Here is a 12,740-nt window from a genome sequence, read left to right as displayed (position 1 = left end):
AGAGTGCAGTTTGCAGGCAGAGGTGGCAGAGAGCAAATAGCCCCATGAAATCCAGAGTGATGCTATTACAACTGGAGGCTTTTCCTGATGCTCAGTTTGCATATGTATTTTACAGCGATGCTCCGATGACAAAATACTGTTATTTTAAAATGAACCACAGGAATAATTTTGCTGTTTATATCTGCGTCCGGCTTCTTAGAAAGCAAGTGGCTCCACGAACACTCAATAAACTGGGGCTTATTCCTCTCAGGCATGTGTGTTGCTGCACTTGTTTCTGTGCTCCAGGAAAGCTCCCAGTTATTGTGTGTGTTGGATACGTGTTTATGTACACGGCTGATAGATGAGATGTTTAAAGTATATGTTGAGTGTTATCAGCGGCAGAATTGTATGGCCAGGCTGATAAATGAAGTAACTGTGCTAAATGAGCTCAGATCTTATTTATCATAATGTTATGCAAGGCCAATAGGACATTTAAGTGAACGACAGCTGCAGATTTATGGTTTTCTTGGGGAAACGAGCGTTTGATAGAGACCGGGAGTGTCACAAACACCATTCCTGAGACTCACCTCGGGGCAAGTTTGGTTGCTGATTCCATGATTTAGTTTGTATTTTGCTCATTTAACCATTTATCATAGAATCACTTAGGCTGGAAAAGACCTCTGGGATCATATTTACGATTTATTTGTATTTTGCTGGCTTAATGACGCAGTTTATATTTTTTGATGGTGAAAGTTGTATAATAGAAGGGAGCATCACTGGTTTGGGAATATAAACGAGAACAAGACTGGTATTGGTGTTTTCTTCAGTGGCACAGTTTGCCTGTAAAGAGCCAGCAGATGACAGGTCTTGGGAAGCAGATTTTGAGCAATTGTGAGTGGCAGCGGCATCACAGCAGTAGATTCATAAAAACTTGTAAAACAAGCGGGGCCTGGTGATAGATGGTCAAACGATTATTGTTTGCAAACAATATTATCTCCAACAGATAAGCTGTTTACTTTGGACTCCAGCTCCTCTGGGTGGAAAGGAGTCTTAATTCATCAGGGCAGCGGTTCTATGGGGATGCCTCATGCCCCAGCTGTGGAAGAACTCTTACATTAAGAATAGTACTTGGAACCACAGTGAAGTTCAGCTCTAACTCACTTTTACAGATGGTTCCTATATTGCAAAGAATATTGGCTGTTTCCTGGTTGTGCCTTTTTTTTTCTTTCCTTTTTTTTTTTTTTTTAAACACTTTGTTGTGAGAGAGTTAAAAGAGGGGCTCCTGAAACTCACAGTAGACATCTGTTTGTTTGTTTTGTAGCTGTTTCCGTGCCTAGTCCGGAGCCTTGGGCTTTCAACTTGGATAATCTGGCGCTATGCATCCAGCCCCCGGGCGCTTCCAGGCACTGCTGCTCCTCGCCGGCCTCGTCGCTGCCACCAGCCCAGGTGAGGCCTCACCCCATCCAGGGGGACCGGCTGGGAGGTTTCGGGGTTGAGCCCAAACTTCTGACCAAGCGGCGCTTGGGAGCGCGTTTCCAAGTGGCCGCCTTTCGTGGACGTTGTCAATAATCTGCTTTTAAGGGAGCGTGGGGAGCACTGAAAGGCAGCCTCACGCCGAATAGATGGCTTTGCTCGTGAAAACTTGGCTCAGAGCGAGCCCCAGAACGTGGAGGACGCTGGGTTACGTGGGTTTGTTCCTTGGGGTCTCCGTGGATTTAGCTGGACGCCGATTCTGCTGCGTGCAGTGCATCCTGTGTTCCCAGGGGTCGGGAGGGGTTTGGATTTGCAGCGGGAGAGGGGAATCAGCTCTTTGAAACGTGGAGGCTGATGCGTGGCTGCAGTTGGAACAGCTCTGGCGTTAAAAAGAAGAGGAGGGATGGTTTTAATTGACACATCTGCTCTGTGTAGTCAGCTTGTCTTAACGTAACCACACGAAAAAGAAGCTTTTACTACTTTTAGCACTTCATAGCCAGTCGTTATAAGCAAATGGGATAAATTTTATTTTTCAAGCAGCCATAGGAGATAAATTCCAGCTGCAGGGTCACTGCTACCAATTTTGCCTTTTACGCGGAGCACAAAGTGTTGGTGTCAGAAGTGAGGGCAGGGGCGAAGATGAAAGTAGCAGTGTGATTTCATACAATTGGAGCGAGCAAACTGAAAGGTCAGTGCTTCCCTCTTATCCCTGGAAATTCAGACTGAACTAATAGGAAAAACAGTTTTCTAATTAAAAGCTAAAAATGGACATCTGGAGTCCTGTGAAATGCTTGGATACCATTTTTATGGATTTCATCTTTTTTTGTTAAGTGAAGCCACACTTTAATTTCCAGTTTTATTTTATGTTTATGCAGATAGTTTATGGTTCTGTTAAAAATGTGCAGTTTCTCATCTGAAACTCATAACCAGAGCTGGGATGGACTGACTTGAGAAGAAAAGCATGAGCCCAGGGCCCCACCTACAAGAAAACTGTCTCTGACTTGGATGTCATTTAATATCATCTTGACCCATACTATCTGGAATTCCTTAGCTCCTTTACAAACTAGGAATTGTTTTTTCCCAGCTGATGTGTCTATTTTTAATTTTGTTTTTTCTCCTAATTTGTATTACTAACCAAATAAGTGTTAGTGGTGCCAATTGCCTTTTGCTTGCTCCCTTCATGCAAAAATCTTCAGTGGAGAATTTCATAGAAAACAAATGGAAATAATTCCCAGTGTTTCACTGGCCAGGATAGGAAAAAAAATCTCCTCCAACAAGCAGGAATTTTCTTCTGGCAAATAAATGGATTCTCATAACCAAGTTCTGTGGAATTGAACCTTTTATTTATTAGCAGCTCTTCCTGTTTCTGTTCATCTTTGCTCAGTAAAGATAATGGATGCCCAATTCATCATCCTTGTCCTGATGAAGTCCATGTATTTGGAATTAGCAAGAGCCTTTGCTGTTCGTCCAGCTTTTTTTATCCTGCTATTTTTAATTAGTTCTGCAGACTCAGAGACGGTTCTGTATAAATACCTGGCAGGCTCCTGCCATTTCTAACATTTTACAAGTCACGTCCGGGCCCGCTTCATATGGGACAGATCAGCTGCAGCTGCGTGTTCCCTGCTCCGGCTCTTCAGGTGACGGCTGCTGTTTCCCTCTGGATAAATCCAGTGGGATTGCAGTTTTTGCTGGCCCTGGCAAGCGCGTTGCCTTTGCCTTGGGAATGTGTCATCCCCTACGCTGCACCTAACTCTGTTTAATTACTGTCACCCCCTTTGTGGGGTTCAAATCTTGGAGTTTTCCCGGTGTTTGAGAGTGAGCAGGAATCTCTCCTGAGCTCCTCTTACCAAGGAAAAGGCAACACCTGCTTGAGTATCATTTGCAGCTTGGGGCTTAGAGACCCTCTATATGCTCAGTCTTTCATACCAGTTTACCTTATCACCTGTGCCCGTGCAAAATGCTGGTCTCTAACCCAGTATTTGTATTTCCTTTCAGATTTAACTCCACGTTTCATTTCTGAGCCCTCCTCTGCCGTCCAGAAGTCCGGCGAGCCCGTCCAGCTCCGCTGCTCTGCCGAGCCCTCCACAGCTCACCTGTCTTGGCTGTTTAATGGGGAGCCTCTGGACAGCAGGGCCGGAGAAGTGGAAATCCAGGCGGGATCTCTGACAATCGCCTCCCTCAGCCCGGCGACGTGCGGCCGCTATCAGTGCGTGGCGAGCAGCGGTGTGGGCGCCGTGCTGAGCCGGCCTGCCACGGTGTCCATGGGCAGTAAGTGCATCCTCATTCGTGCCCTTTGCTCCTTGCAAACCCTGTAGACCTCAGCTGGCTCGTGGGGTTTGTTCTTCTTTGACTTTTAGGAAAACACCCAACCTTTTTTTTTTTTTTTTTTTTAATTATATCATCTGGGACCTGTCGGGTGATGCAGCCCCTGGAACAGATTCCCCAGAGAGCTTGAGGATCCCCACCCTTGGAGGCTTTTAAAGCCTCGGCCATACCAAACCACACCTGATGGATTTTTGCCTCATTTCGAGCTGAAGGACCTCAAAAACCTTTTTCAGCAAACGCAAATATTATTCAGCAAAATAACATTCATTTCCATGAATTGGCCTGAAAGTACAAGATTCCCAAACACTTCCCTTCACATATGATGTTGAAAGGGCAGCTGATCTGCCACACTGTTGCAGAAGTGTGCTTGAGTGTTGAGGAGAAATGGGTGAGAATTGTTGCCTAGGAAATAAGTGGGAGAGGCAGATTTTTCCTTTTCATTTGATTTGATCAAACCAACGTAGATGTTCTGCAGGTGGGGACAGTCTTCTGTCCATTGAGGGACAGTTTCCCTTCTCTCAGTTTCACCAGTTCTTCTGATCAGCCTTTGCCTTGGTGCTTGATCTGTAAATTATTTGATCTTGAGGGACTTCAGAAGAGGAAGGGGCAATGTTTTCCACATGGAAAGGACGATGTGATGCTGAGAATGGGAATACAATATCCCTGCATGAGCATGATTTGTCTGCTTGGGATCTCGGGGCTGTCTGAATCAGGCCTTTGTCAAGCAGGGTTTGAGTGATTTCTCTGGAAGGGTACCTCATCTATGGAGCATGTCCAAAATGCCCCTGGGAGGAAAATCTCTTATAAGTGAGAGAAGTAAGTGTTTTGGTAAAGTACTGACCCATGGCCAGACCCTCTCAAGAGAGCTCTAAGGGTGGCTAACATAGAAAAACTTCACAGCCTCGAAGATGCTTTGAACATGAAGGGAGTAGAAGAGCAGCTTCCACACTTCCCTCCTGCCTTGGAGGTTTTGGCAGCATGTGGGGAGGTGCTGGGAGCTGGGGGCTCTCTCCTAGGGAAGGGTGCTGGGAGCTGGGGGCTCTCTCCTAGGGAAGGTGCTGGGAGCTGGGGGCTCTCTCCTAGGGAAGGTGCTGGGAGCTGGGGGCTCTCTCCTAGGGAAGGTGCTGGGAGCTGGGGGCTCTCCTGGGAAGGTGCTGGGAGCTGAGGGCTCTGTCCTAGGGAAGGTGCTGGGGGCTCTCTCCTTGCCTCAAGGCTAGTGACAGCAAGAGGGAGGCACTGCTGCACTCACTGCTGTGTTCATTATCATCACAGAGAGACAATTCTGTGTTTTTAGGGACAGGCTTCCTGCTGTCAGTGTGAATTGTCTCCTGTAGTGCCTGCAGAGCCCCTGAGGGAGCCCTGCAGCCTTTCCAGTGTCTCTGCTTGCTTTTCCAGGAGCAGTTGAGGGAACATAGGAATTATTTTTTCTCACTATTCCCGTGTAAAAGCTGGTGCTTTTTGTAGTGAGGAGGTGGGTAAGGAGGGTTTGTGCTGTTATGGGCTGCAGGATAGACCATGCCTGTTGATGTGAATGTCCAAATGCTGCACCAAAGACAATCAGGATGAAGCCAGCTGTGTTTTGAACACAAATACTGAGCTTACTGCCCTTCCTCTCTCCCAGGCCATGGCTGCTCTTACCCTTTTCCCAAATCTCTCCAGGTTTAGGTGACTTTGATGCCTCAGTGACAGCTGCCATTGCAGCAGAGGAAGGAGGCTCAGCTCTCATCGGGTGCAAGGTGCCAGAAAGTCACCCCAAAGCACAGGTTCGCTTCCAAGTGCGGGGGAAATGGCTGGAACAATCAAGAGGTGAGATTTTTTTTTTTGTGCAATGTAAGTGTCCAACAAAAGCTCGCCCGGAGTTTTTTTCTTAGAACCTACAGGAAAAAGTCCTCGGGAAACTTGCAGAACTTCCTGTGCATGACTTTATCTAAAGCTGTCTTTGGAAATGAATCTTCTTGGAATGGTGATCTCTTTGTGATCCTATGTTTAGGGTAGATTAGTATAGCTGAAAAGTTAATGAAAAACTAAAAAGAGGAAGCCTTTTCTTGAAACTACATTAAATATAATCTTCTTTTTTTCCTTCCCCACTTGTTTAGACAACTACCTAATTCTTCCATCTGGAAACCTGCAGATTTTGAATGTATCTTTAGAAGACAAAGGATCCTACAAATGTGCAGTGTACAACCCAGTCACTCGTGATCTCAGAGTAGAACTCACTGGACGTAAGCTCACAGTCACACGTGAGTATCCTGTTCAGCTTCCCAGAATTCACACACCTCAAACTCAATAAATAACATCCCTAGGGGTTTTTGGCATGGGCATATCAGTGTCTCCAGTACTGTGTAATGTAAAATCTGTCCTGCATTCTTTGCACATTCAGTTCTTATTTCCCCTCTCTGTGGAGGAGCAGCATAACTGCTTCTCAAATCCCAGGAAGACACAGCACTCAGCCCTTGGAAAGGGGATATTGTGTGTACTTCTGTCCCCAAACCTGTTTTGGAGCAGGACTTCTTGAAGAGAGCATTACAGCATTGTGCTTAGTCCCAAGTGCAGACACATGTTTGAAAGGCATGGAGGAGGACTGGGGAACAGGATGGGAGGTGTAAAAGCTTGATTGGTGTCAAGATTAGAGGGCTGGAACACCTCTGCTGTGAGGAAAGGCTGAGAGAAATGGGATTGCTCAGCCTGGAAAAGAGAAGGCTTAGGGGTAATGTAATTGTGGCCTTCCAGTACCTGAAGGAAGCCCACAAGAGAGCTGGAGAGGGACTTTTTACAGGAGCATGGAGTGACAGGACAAGGGGGAATGGCTTCCCACTGACAGTGGTTTAGATTAAATATCAGAAAGAAATTCTTCCCAGTGAGGGTGCTGAGGCCCTGGTACTGGTTGCCCAGAGAAGCTGTGGCTGCCCCATCCCTAGAAGTGTCCAAGGCCAGGTTGGAGGGGGCTTGGAGCAACCTGGGCTGGTGGAAGGTGTCCCTGCCTGTGACCAGGGCTTGGAGCAGGATGAGCTTTAAGGTCCCTTCCAGCCCAAACCACTCTATGATTCTATTCTACAATTCATCTCCTTTCTTCCAGGCCCTTCCTCAGGTGGCTCCCACATCCTTCACCCTCTGGCCCCCCAGACTCTGGCAGTGCCCCAGCACAGTGCCCTGACACTGGAGTGTGTGGTCAGTGGGGCGACTCCCTCCGTCCGCTGGGTCAAGGACGGCCGGGACGCGCTGGGGCGAGGCCGGTGGGAACTGCTGCACTCCCACCTGGTGACGGACAGGCTGGAGGCATCAGATGCTGGGAACTACTCCTGCGTGGTGGGAGCTGACTCCGGAGCAGTGAAATACGTTAACTATTCACTTACTGTACTTGGTAAGAAAAAAAGATGTTTTGGATGTCCAGGCAATGAACATTTCCTTCATGTACGTGCTGGTTTTGGCATCTGCTCCCAAACAGCATCACATTCCTTCTCAGTCTTAAGCATATTAAAATAAAGAACACAGATCTGTTCATAATGACCATGTCCCATCATCTCTTCCAAGTTAAAATCCGTAATTATTTATCTCTTCAAATCCTGTGCAGTCTGAAGTAATGAAACAGTGAAGGATAACAAACTCCGAGGGAGGAACTGATCCATTTATTTTCCTGCAGAATGCCAGTGTCAGTGGTATGCCAGGGATCAGATGTGCCTCTCTTGAGGTTGTACATGAGCAAAAGGCTGGTGAGGAGAGGTGAGATGTTTGGATGAGGACATAAACAAAAGCAAAAGAATCGTATTCATATATTTGGCCTCTTTTGTGTGGCTGCAATTTCTTCCTCATTTTCCTTTTCCATTGTAGCAGATATTCCTGGTGTTTGAGGTTTCTGCATCCTTGACTGGTTTTGTTTGGGTTTGGAAATGTGTATGTTGAAGTTAGTCAGAAAACAGGGTGTTGACACACAACATGCCTTTCGTTTTGGGGTTGTCGCTAGCAAATTATTTTGAAAATACAGGGGTTTTATTTACAGAATTAATGCAAACATGTGGCTGTTTGGGACAGAAGGGAGAAACCATTCAAATAAACCCATGTGTGGGAAAACCAGCCTTGGGCTGTGCAGAACCAGCAGTGTGTGGTGACGTGATGAGCCTGTGGAACGTTTCACAGCAGTTTTTTCAGGGCTTGGTCGAAGATCAGCAGACGGTGGTTTATGTAAAATCACTTCCCTTTCCAGAACCTGCCTCGCTCTCCAAGGGGCTCCAGGATGAAACCGTGGCCGCCGGGGCGACTGTGCATTTCTGGTGCGACGTCCGTGGCATCCCCGCTCCAGCCCTCACCTGGCTCCACAACGCCGCTCCCCTCCGGCCCTCCCCGCGGCACTTCCCGACGGGAAACCACCTCTGGATCTGCGGGGTCACCCCGGGGGACTCCGGCTTGTACCAGTGCGTGGCAGACAATGGAATTGGGGTTGTGCAGTCCACAGGGAGGCTCCGTGTCCAGCCAGGTAGGAGCACTCCAGCCCTCAAGGAATCACATTAAGCATTTGTGCTTCAGGCTTTATTCTGGTTTGACTTTTTCCCTCTGGATTATGTATTAATTGGTTTCTGACCACTAATCTTGCAAAGAAGGTGCTTTCAGTTGGATTTTAAGAGACTTTTGGGGTTGTGTGGTTACTTGATACTTAAACCTAGATTACCAGTTGCAATTAAATCAGCTTATGACTGAATTTGACATGATTTGTGCTCAAATAGAGTCTGGGTCCTGTTGTGCTGGATGAGCTAGTACTCTTAGCAGTATTGGCTGATGAGTAGTTATGCCTGTTCCATGCTCTAATTTGCAAAACAATCCTCAGGCTGGGGGTTGATGCACACTTCCCCTTTATCAGATTGGCAGGATCAGGTACCAGGAGTCATCTAGATCACTTTTCAGTCTAAGATACTTTATAATGCCCAGAGAACTTGATTTTTGCTAGCACAACAATGTTGGCAAGACCATTGCTGTCCCTGTTCTCTCCCTGTCATGTGTAGCTGAAGCTTTGAACCTTCTCAGTACCAGTAATGATCCGTGTGAGCTGTGCAGAGCCTGGCTGAGCAGAGATTTTGTGGCCTGCTTGTGTGTGGAGTGCCTAAGCCAGTCTTGCCTGCAGTGTTTTCTTCACTGACAGTCAAGTCTTCATCATTTAGAGAAGCTGAAGTGTGGTTTGAGTTTCTCTCAGCCTCCTCTAAGCAGTCTGAACTGATCTCTCCAGTCTGGAAGGGAAGCCTGGGGAAGAAAAAACTGTGTAAAATGGTTATAAAGAACCACGTGTGACTTTTTTAATTGTACTGACTGACTTGGGCATTAAGTGTCATATTCCTTAGTCAAGCTCATCGTTTGCATTTCCCCCAGGCACAGGCTCTGTCCCTGTCATAGTCTCTTCCCCCGGGAGCGTCACCGTGGTGGCTGGTGGGGATGTGACGCTGTCCTGCAACGCCACCGGGCTCCCCGCGCCCACTGTCCTCTGGTACGACAGCAGGGGCCTGGTGACCAGCCACCCTGCCCAGGTGCTGCATCCCAGAGTGCAGAGGCCTCCTCCAGAAGGGCCGGAGCCCTCCTGCCTCTCCGTGTCCCAGGTGGGCTGGAGCTCCCTGCGCCTGCGGAACGTGACTCCGGAGCGCGCCGGCGAGCTCAGGTGCGAAGCCGTCAACGAGCACGGCTCTGCCGTGTCCAGAGCCTTCCTCACAGTCGGTAAGTCAAGCCCAAACCATCCCATTGGCTCCCTGGTTTAGGTGAGAAATGCCTCAAAATAAGAGGGTGGGGTGGGATCCAGGGGAAACGAAGCAGAGGAGTCTCCGTTGCCTCCATGGACCAGTTCCTCCCTCCCCCTTTTAAGCAAAGGAGAAGTGCTGTGTGCGTTGCATGGACATCTTACATGTGCTAAAACGTATCCAAGGGTGGGGTTTTTTATTTATGGTTTGAAATTACTACTGGAAAAGACAGTTCTTATACTAAAGGCAGGATGGAAAAGAGCCATTTCCTTTCCTCACACTGGAATATTATGTGACATTAGTAGAAGGTTTAAGCCCCCCCAGGTTTCCTTCACAAGAACTTAGATACAGATTTTTAGTTACATGAAGTGACTTAAGTTTCTTAGCTCTTTCAGCACCTTGCCTTAGTTAATTCAGCTGAATGCCAGGGAGATTTCGGGTCGGTGGGATTTAATAAGTGGCCTCATATTTAAAGTTCTTTGGTTAGAGTTTAAAACTCCCGTAAATAACTTGAAAAGCTGCATAAAGGTTCACTTAGAGAAAAAAAGAAAGAAGAAACCTCAAGAAAGTGATCCCATCATGTAGTTTTATAAATCAGTTATTGTTGGACCTTGCTGAGTGGAAACACGAAACTAAATATCATCCCAGAATTCAGTCTGTGTCAAAGAGAAAAATCCCTCTGCTTTGCCTTGGAATTTTATGGCAGTAAGTTCAATTTTAATGCTTTGTTTATTAACTTTTATCGGTTTCTAATATGTTGTACTGGCTGCTGATTATGGTGCAGAGGGTGGTTAAGGCATTTGGTTTTGATATAGAAGTCCCTGAGGAGTTTCTGGGAGCTGTTAGGGCTTTAGAGCAGCTCCCAGCCATGCCGAAGGCACGCTCAGACATTCAGCTGTCTGATGAAGAATTCGTGCCAGGTAACGCTTCCGAAGCACCTGAATGACTTCAGCTGGGATTCCAGTGCATTTCTTCGGTAGCAGGATCCGCTTAAGCTCCTCTCAGCCTTGTCCCAGCACACAGTAAGAGAGCTCATTTGGCTGAAAAATGTATCTTTCTTTTTTTTTTTCCTTGTGCTGGATCTGTTCCAGGCCGTGATTCATTGCACGGTCTTACAGCGGGCAGGACAACTTCAGCTGCCACCAGAGTGAGAAACCACCAAAATGTAAAACGATGCCTCGGGATCCTGTACCCACGGCCCTCCCTTCTTTTGTGTCTTTTTTAGACAGTTGTGGGGTTCGCCTGCTTGGCAGTAGCTTCCCAGAGCTAGGGAAAGAATGCAAGGTTAATTCTCCAACATAACTTCATCTAATGGAAATGAAGGAGAAAAATACACTCCAGGCGGTTTGAGTAGCAGGAGAGTGAGTGTAAAACACAAGAAGGAGCGTTTGGTGTAGGCAGGTGGGTGATTCAGGGGTGAGAGGCTGAAGTTGCTGCCACAGAAGCCTTCTAGAACCTCTGAGAAGTCCTAAGGCGATTTGAAACTCTTGCCAGGTGTGGGTGACCTCACTGATGTGCTGCATTCAGGTTTTCAGGGGGCTTTCCCAGCCCGTGCTGAGGTACTTGCAGAGTGGGGCAGATCCTGTGGCTGTTCAAGAGGCAGGGAAGCAGTGCCTGGGAATGTGATCTGTTTGCACAGCAGAGACAAACCCCAGAGCTGCTGTGCAGCCAGGGCACGAGCTGGGATCTGCCCCGGGTGCACCCCTGTGAGGAGGCTGGAAAGGTGAGGGCTCTTTGCCCTCAAAATGAGGCAGTTGAAGGGGAGAAACAACAACAACCTACAAAGTACTGGGTATTATGGAGAGTGTGAATCACAGCTCTGGAGACAGGCTGGGAGAGCTGGGGGTGTTCACCTGGAGAAGAGGAGGCTTTGGGGACACCTGAGAGCCCCTTCCAGGGCATAAAGGGGCTCCAAGAGAGCTGGAGAGGGACTTGGGGCAAGGGCCTGGAGGGACAGGACAAGGAGGAATGGCTTCCCACTGCCAGAGGGCAGGGTTAGATGGGATATTGGGAAGGAATTCTTGGCTGTGAGGGTGCTGAGGCCCTGGCACAGGTTGCCCAGAGAAGCTGTGGCTGCTCCATCTCTGGAAGTGTCCAAGGCCAGGTTGGACAGGGCTTGGAGCAACCTGGGCTAGTGGGAGGTGTCCCTGCCCATGGCAGGGGGTAGAACAAAATGAGCTGTAAGGTCCCTTCCAACTCAAACCATTCTAAGATTTTATGAGTACATTCCTTTAATGCCCAAATTCGGGACATTCAGTCCTTCTCTGATTGCTGTTGGAGGCAGGGTTTTGGGGACATGCAGCCTTTGGTCTGACCCAGCTCAGGGCTGCTGGTGTTGTGTTCCACAGTGGGGCTGGGAAGCTGAGGCAGAAAAGTCTCCGTGGCTGAAGGGAAAGGGATGGCACTGAGAGCAACAGCCAAAAAAAGTTGCATAATGACACAGCAGCAGAGAGAAAGCTGATGTGCTGGGTTATGTGGGTAGCAATTATGCCAGAAACTTCTCAAATAGAGCTTAGATCTGAATTGCTTAATGGGAATTGTTACCCAGGGGTTGTTTTCTGAAGCAAAAATACGAACAGCTCGGCGGTTGTTGACGACTCCCCCCCGCAGCAATAAACACGGCGCTGGCTGCGGGTCTGCTGTCACCAGCTGAAACCACAACTCATTCTCCACTCCAAGAGTCCGTGTCCCCAGTGCCAGCAGGCGTCAAACCAAGCTGTGCCCACCCACACATCCTCAGGGTCCACCACGGGGCCGTGGGCCTTCCGCCTCCTCCCATTTGTTTCCAATCTCGGGCCCTTCCCGCTGCTCCGCTGACAGCGGAGATACCCCTTTCACTCGGGGGTTGTTCTGGGGGTGTCTGACATTTTAGGACCATCTGGCTTCGGGGACATCCTCCCCGCATTGTTCCCTTCTTCCTGTCTCCGAATTTTGTGGCGTTGCTAAATAAGCGAGAAGAAACAAACAAGGAATGCTTGCTGAGAGCGTGTCTTCAATTTGAAAAGAGAACTTTCCTCCCCAGCTTTTTAGAAAGTGGCCAAAAATAGCAGCCACACTTGCTGCTGGTATTTTAATGGAGGTTTGGAGGAATCTGAGTCAGCCAGGCTAACACTGCCTAGGCTTTACATTACCAAGGAATTTGTTTGTTTTGTAAACCAAGTTCCCTTCATTCCCTTCCCCTTCCAGACCCCAACACGTAACATAAACCTACACAAATCTGAGAGGACGGACAGGGCTCCGAACATCTGG

At 48.1% G+C, this 12,740-nt stretch overlaps 1 protein-coding gene across 2 annotated transcripts in view; it reads left to right on the top strand.

Annotated features, from left to right (window-relative positions):
- The window catches only part of CDON (cell adhesion associated, oncogene regulated), a 55,891-nt gene that overhangs the window by 17,572 nt on the left and 25,579 nt on the right, over nt 1–12,740 (top strand). For both annotated transcript variants that reach the window (XM_017809830.1, XM_017809832.1), the window contains exons 2-8: nt 1,301–1,425; nt 3,448–3,720; nt 5,437–5,583; nt 5,874–6,017; nt 6,854–7,138; nt 7,979–8,248; nt 9,133–9,471. In XM_017809830.1, the coding sequence (XP_017665319.1) occupies nt 1,356–1,425; nt 3,448–3,720; nt 5,437–5,583; nt 5,874–6,017; nt 6,854–7,138; nt 7,979–8,248; nt 9,133–9,471 (1,528 nt within the window). In that variant the 5' untranslated portion in view covers nt 1,301–1,355. The remainder of the gene's footprint in view (nt 1–1,300; nt 1,426–3,447; nt 3,721–5,436; nt 5,584–5,873; nt 6,018–6,853; nt 7,139–7,978; nt 8,249–9,132; nt 9,472–12,740) is intronic.

This window comes from Lepidothrix coronata, unplaced genomic scaffold, assembly GCF_001604755.1.
Source record: "Lepidothrix coronata isolate B3197 unplaced genomic scaffold, Lepidothrix_coronata-1.0 Scaffold27, whole genome shotgun sequence".
In the NCBI taxonomy this organism is placed as follows: Eukaryota; Metazoa; Chordata; class Aves; order Passeriformes; family Pipridae; genus Lepidothrix; species Lepidothrix coronata.
Note: the sequence above shows the minus strand (reverse complement) of the source record. Positions and strands in the feature narration are given on the sequence as shown.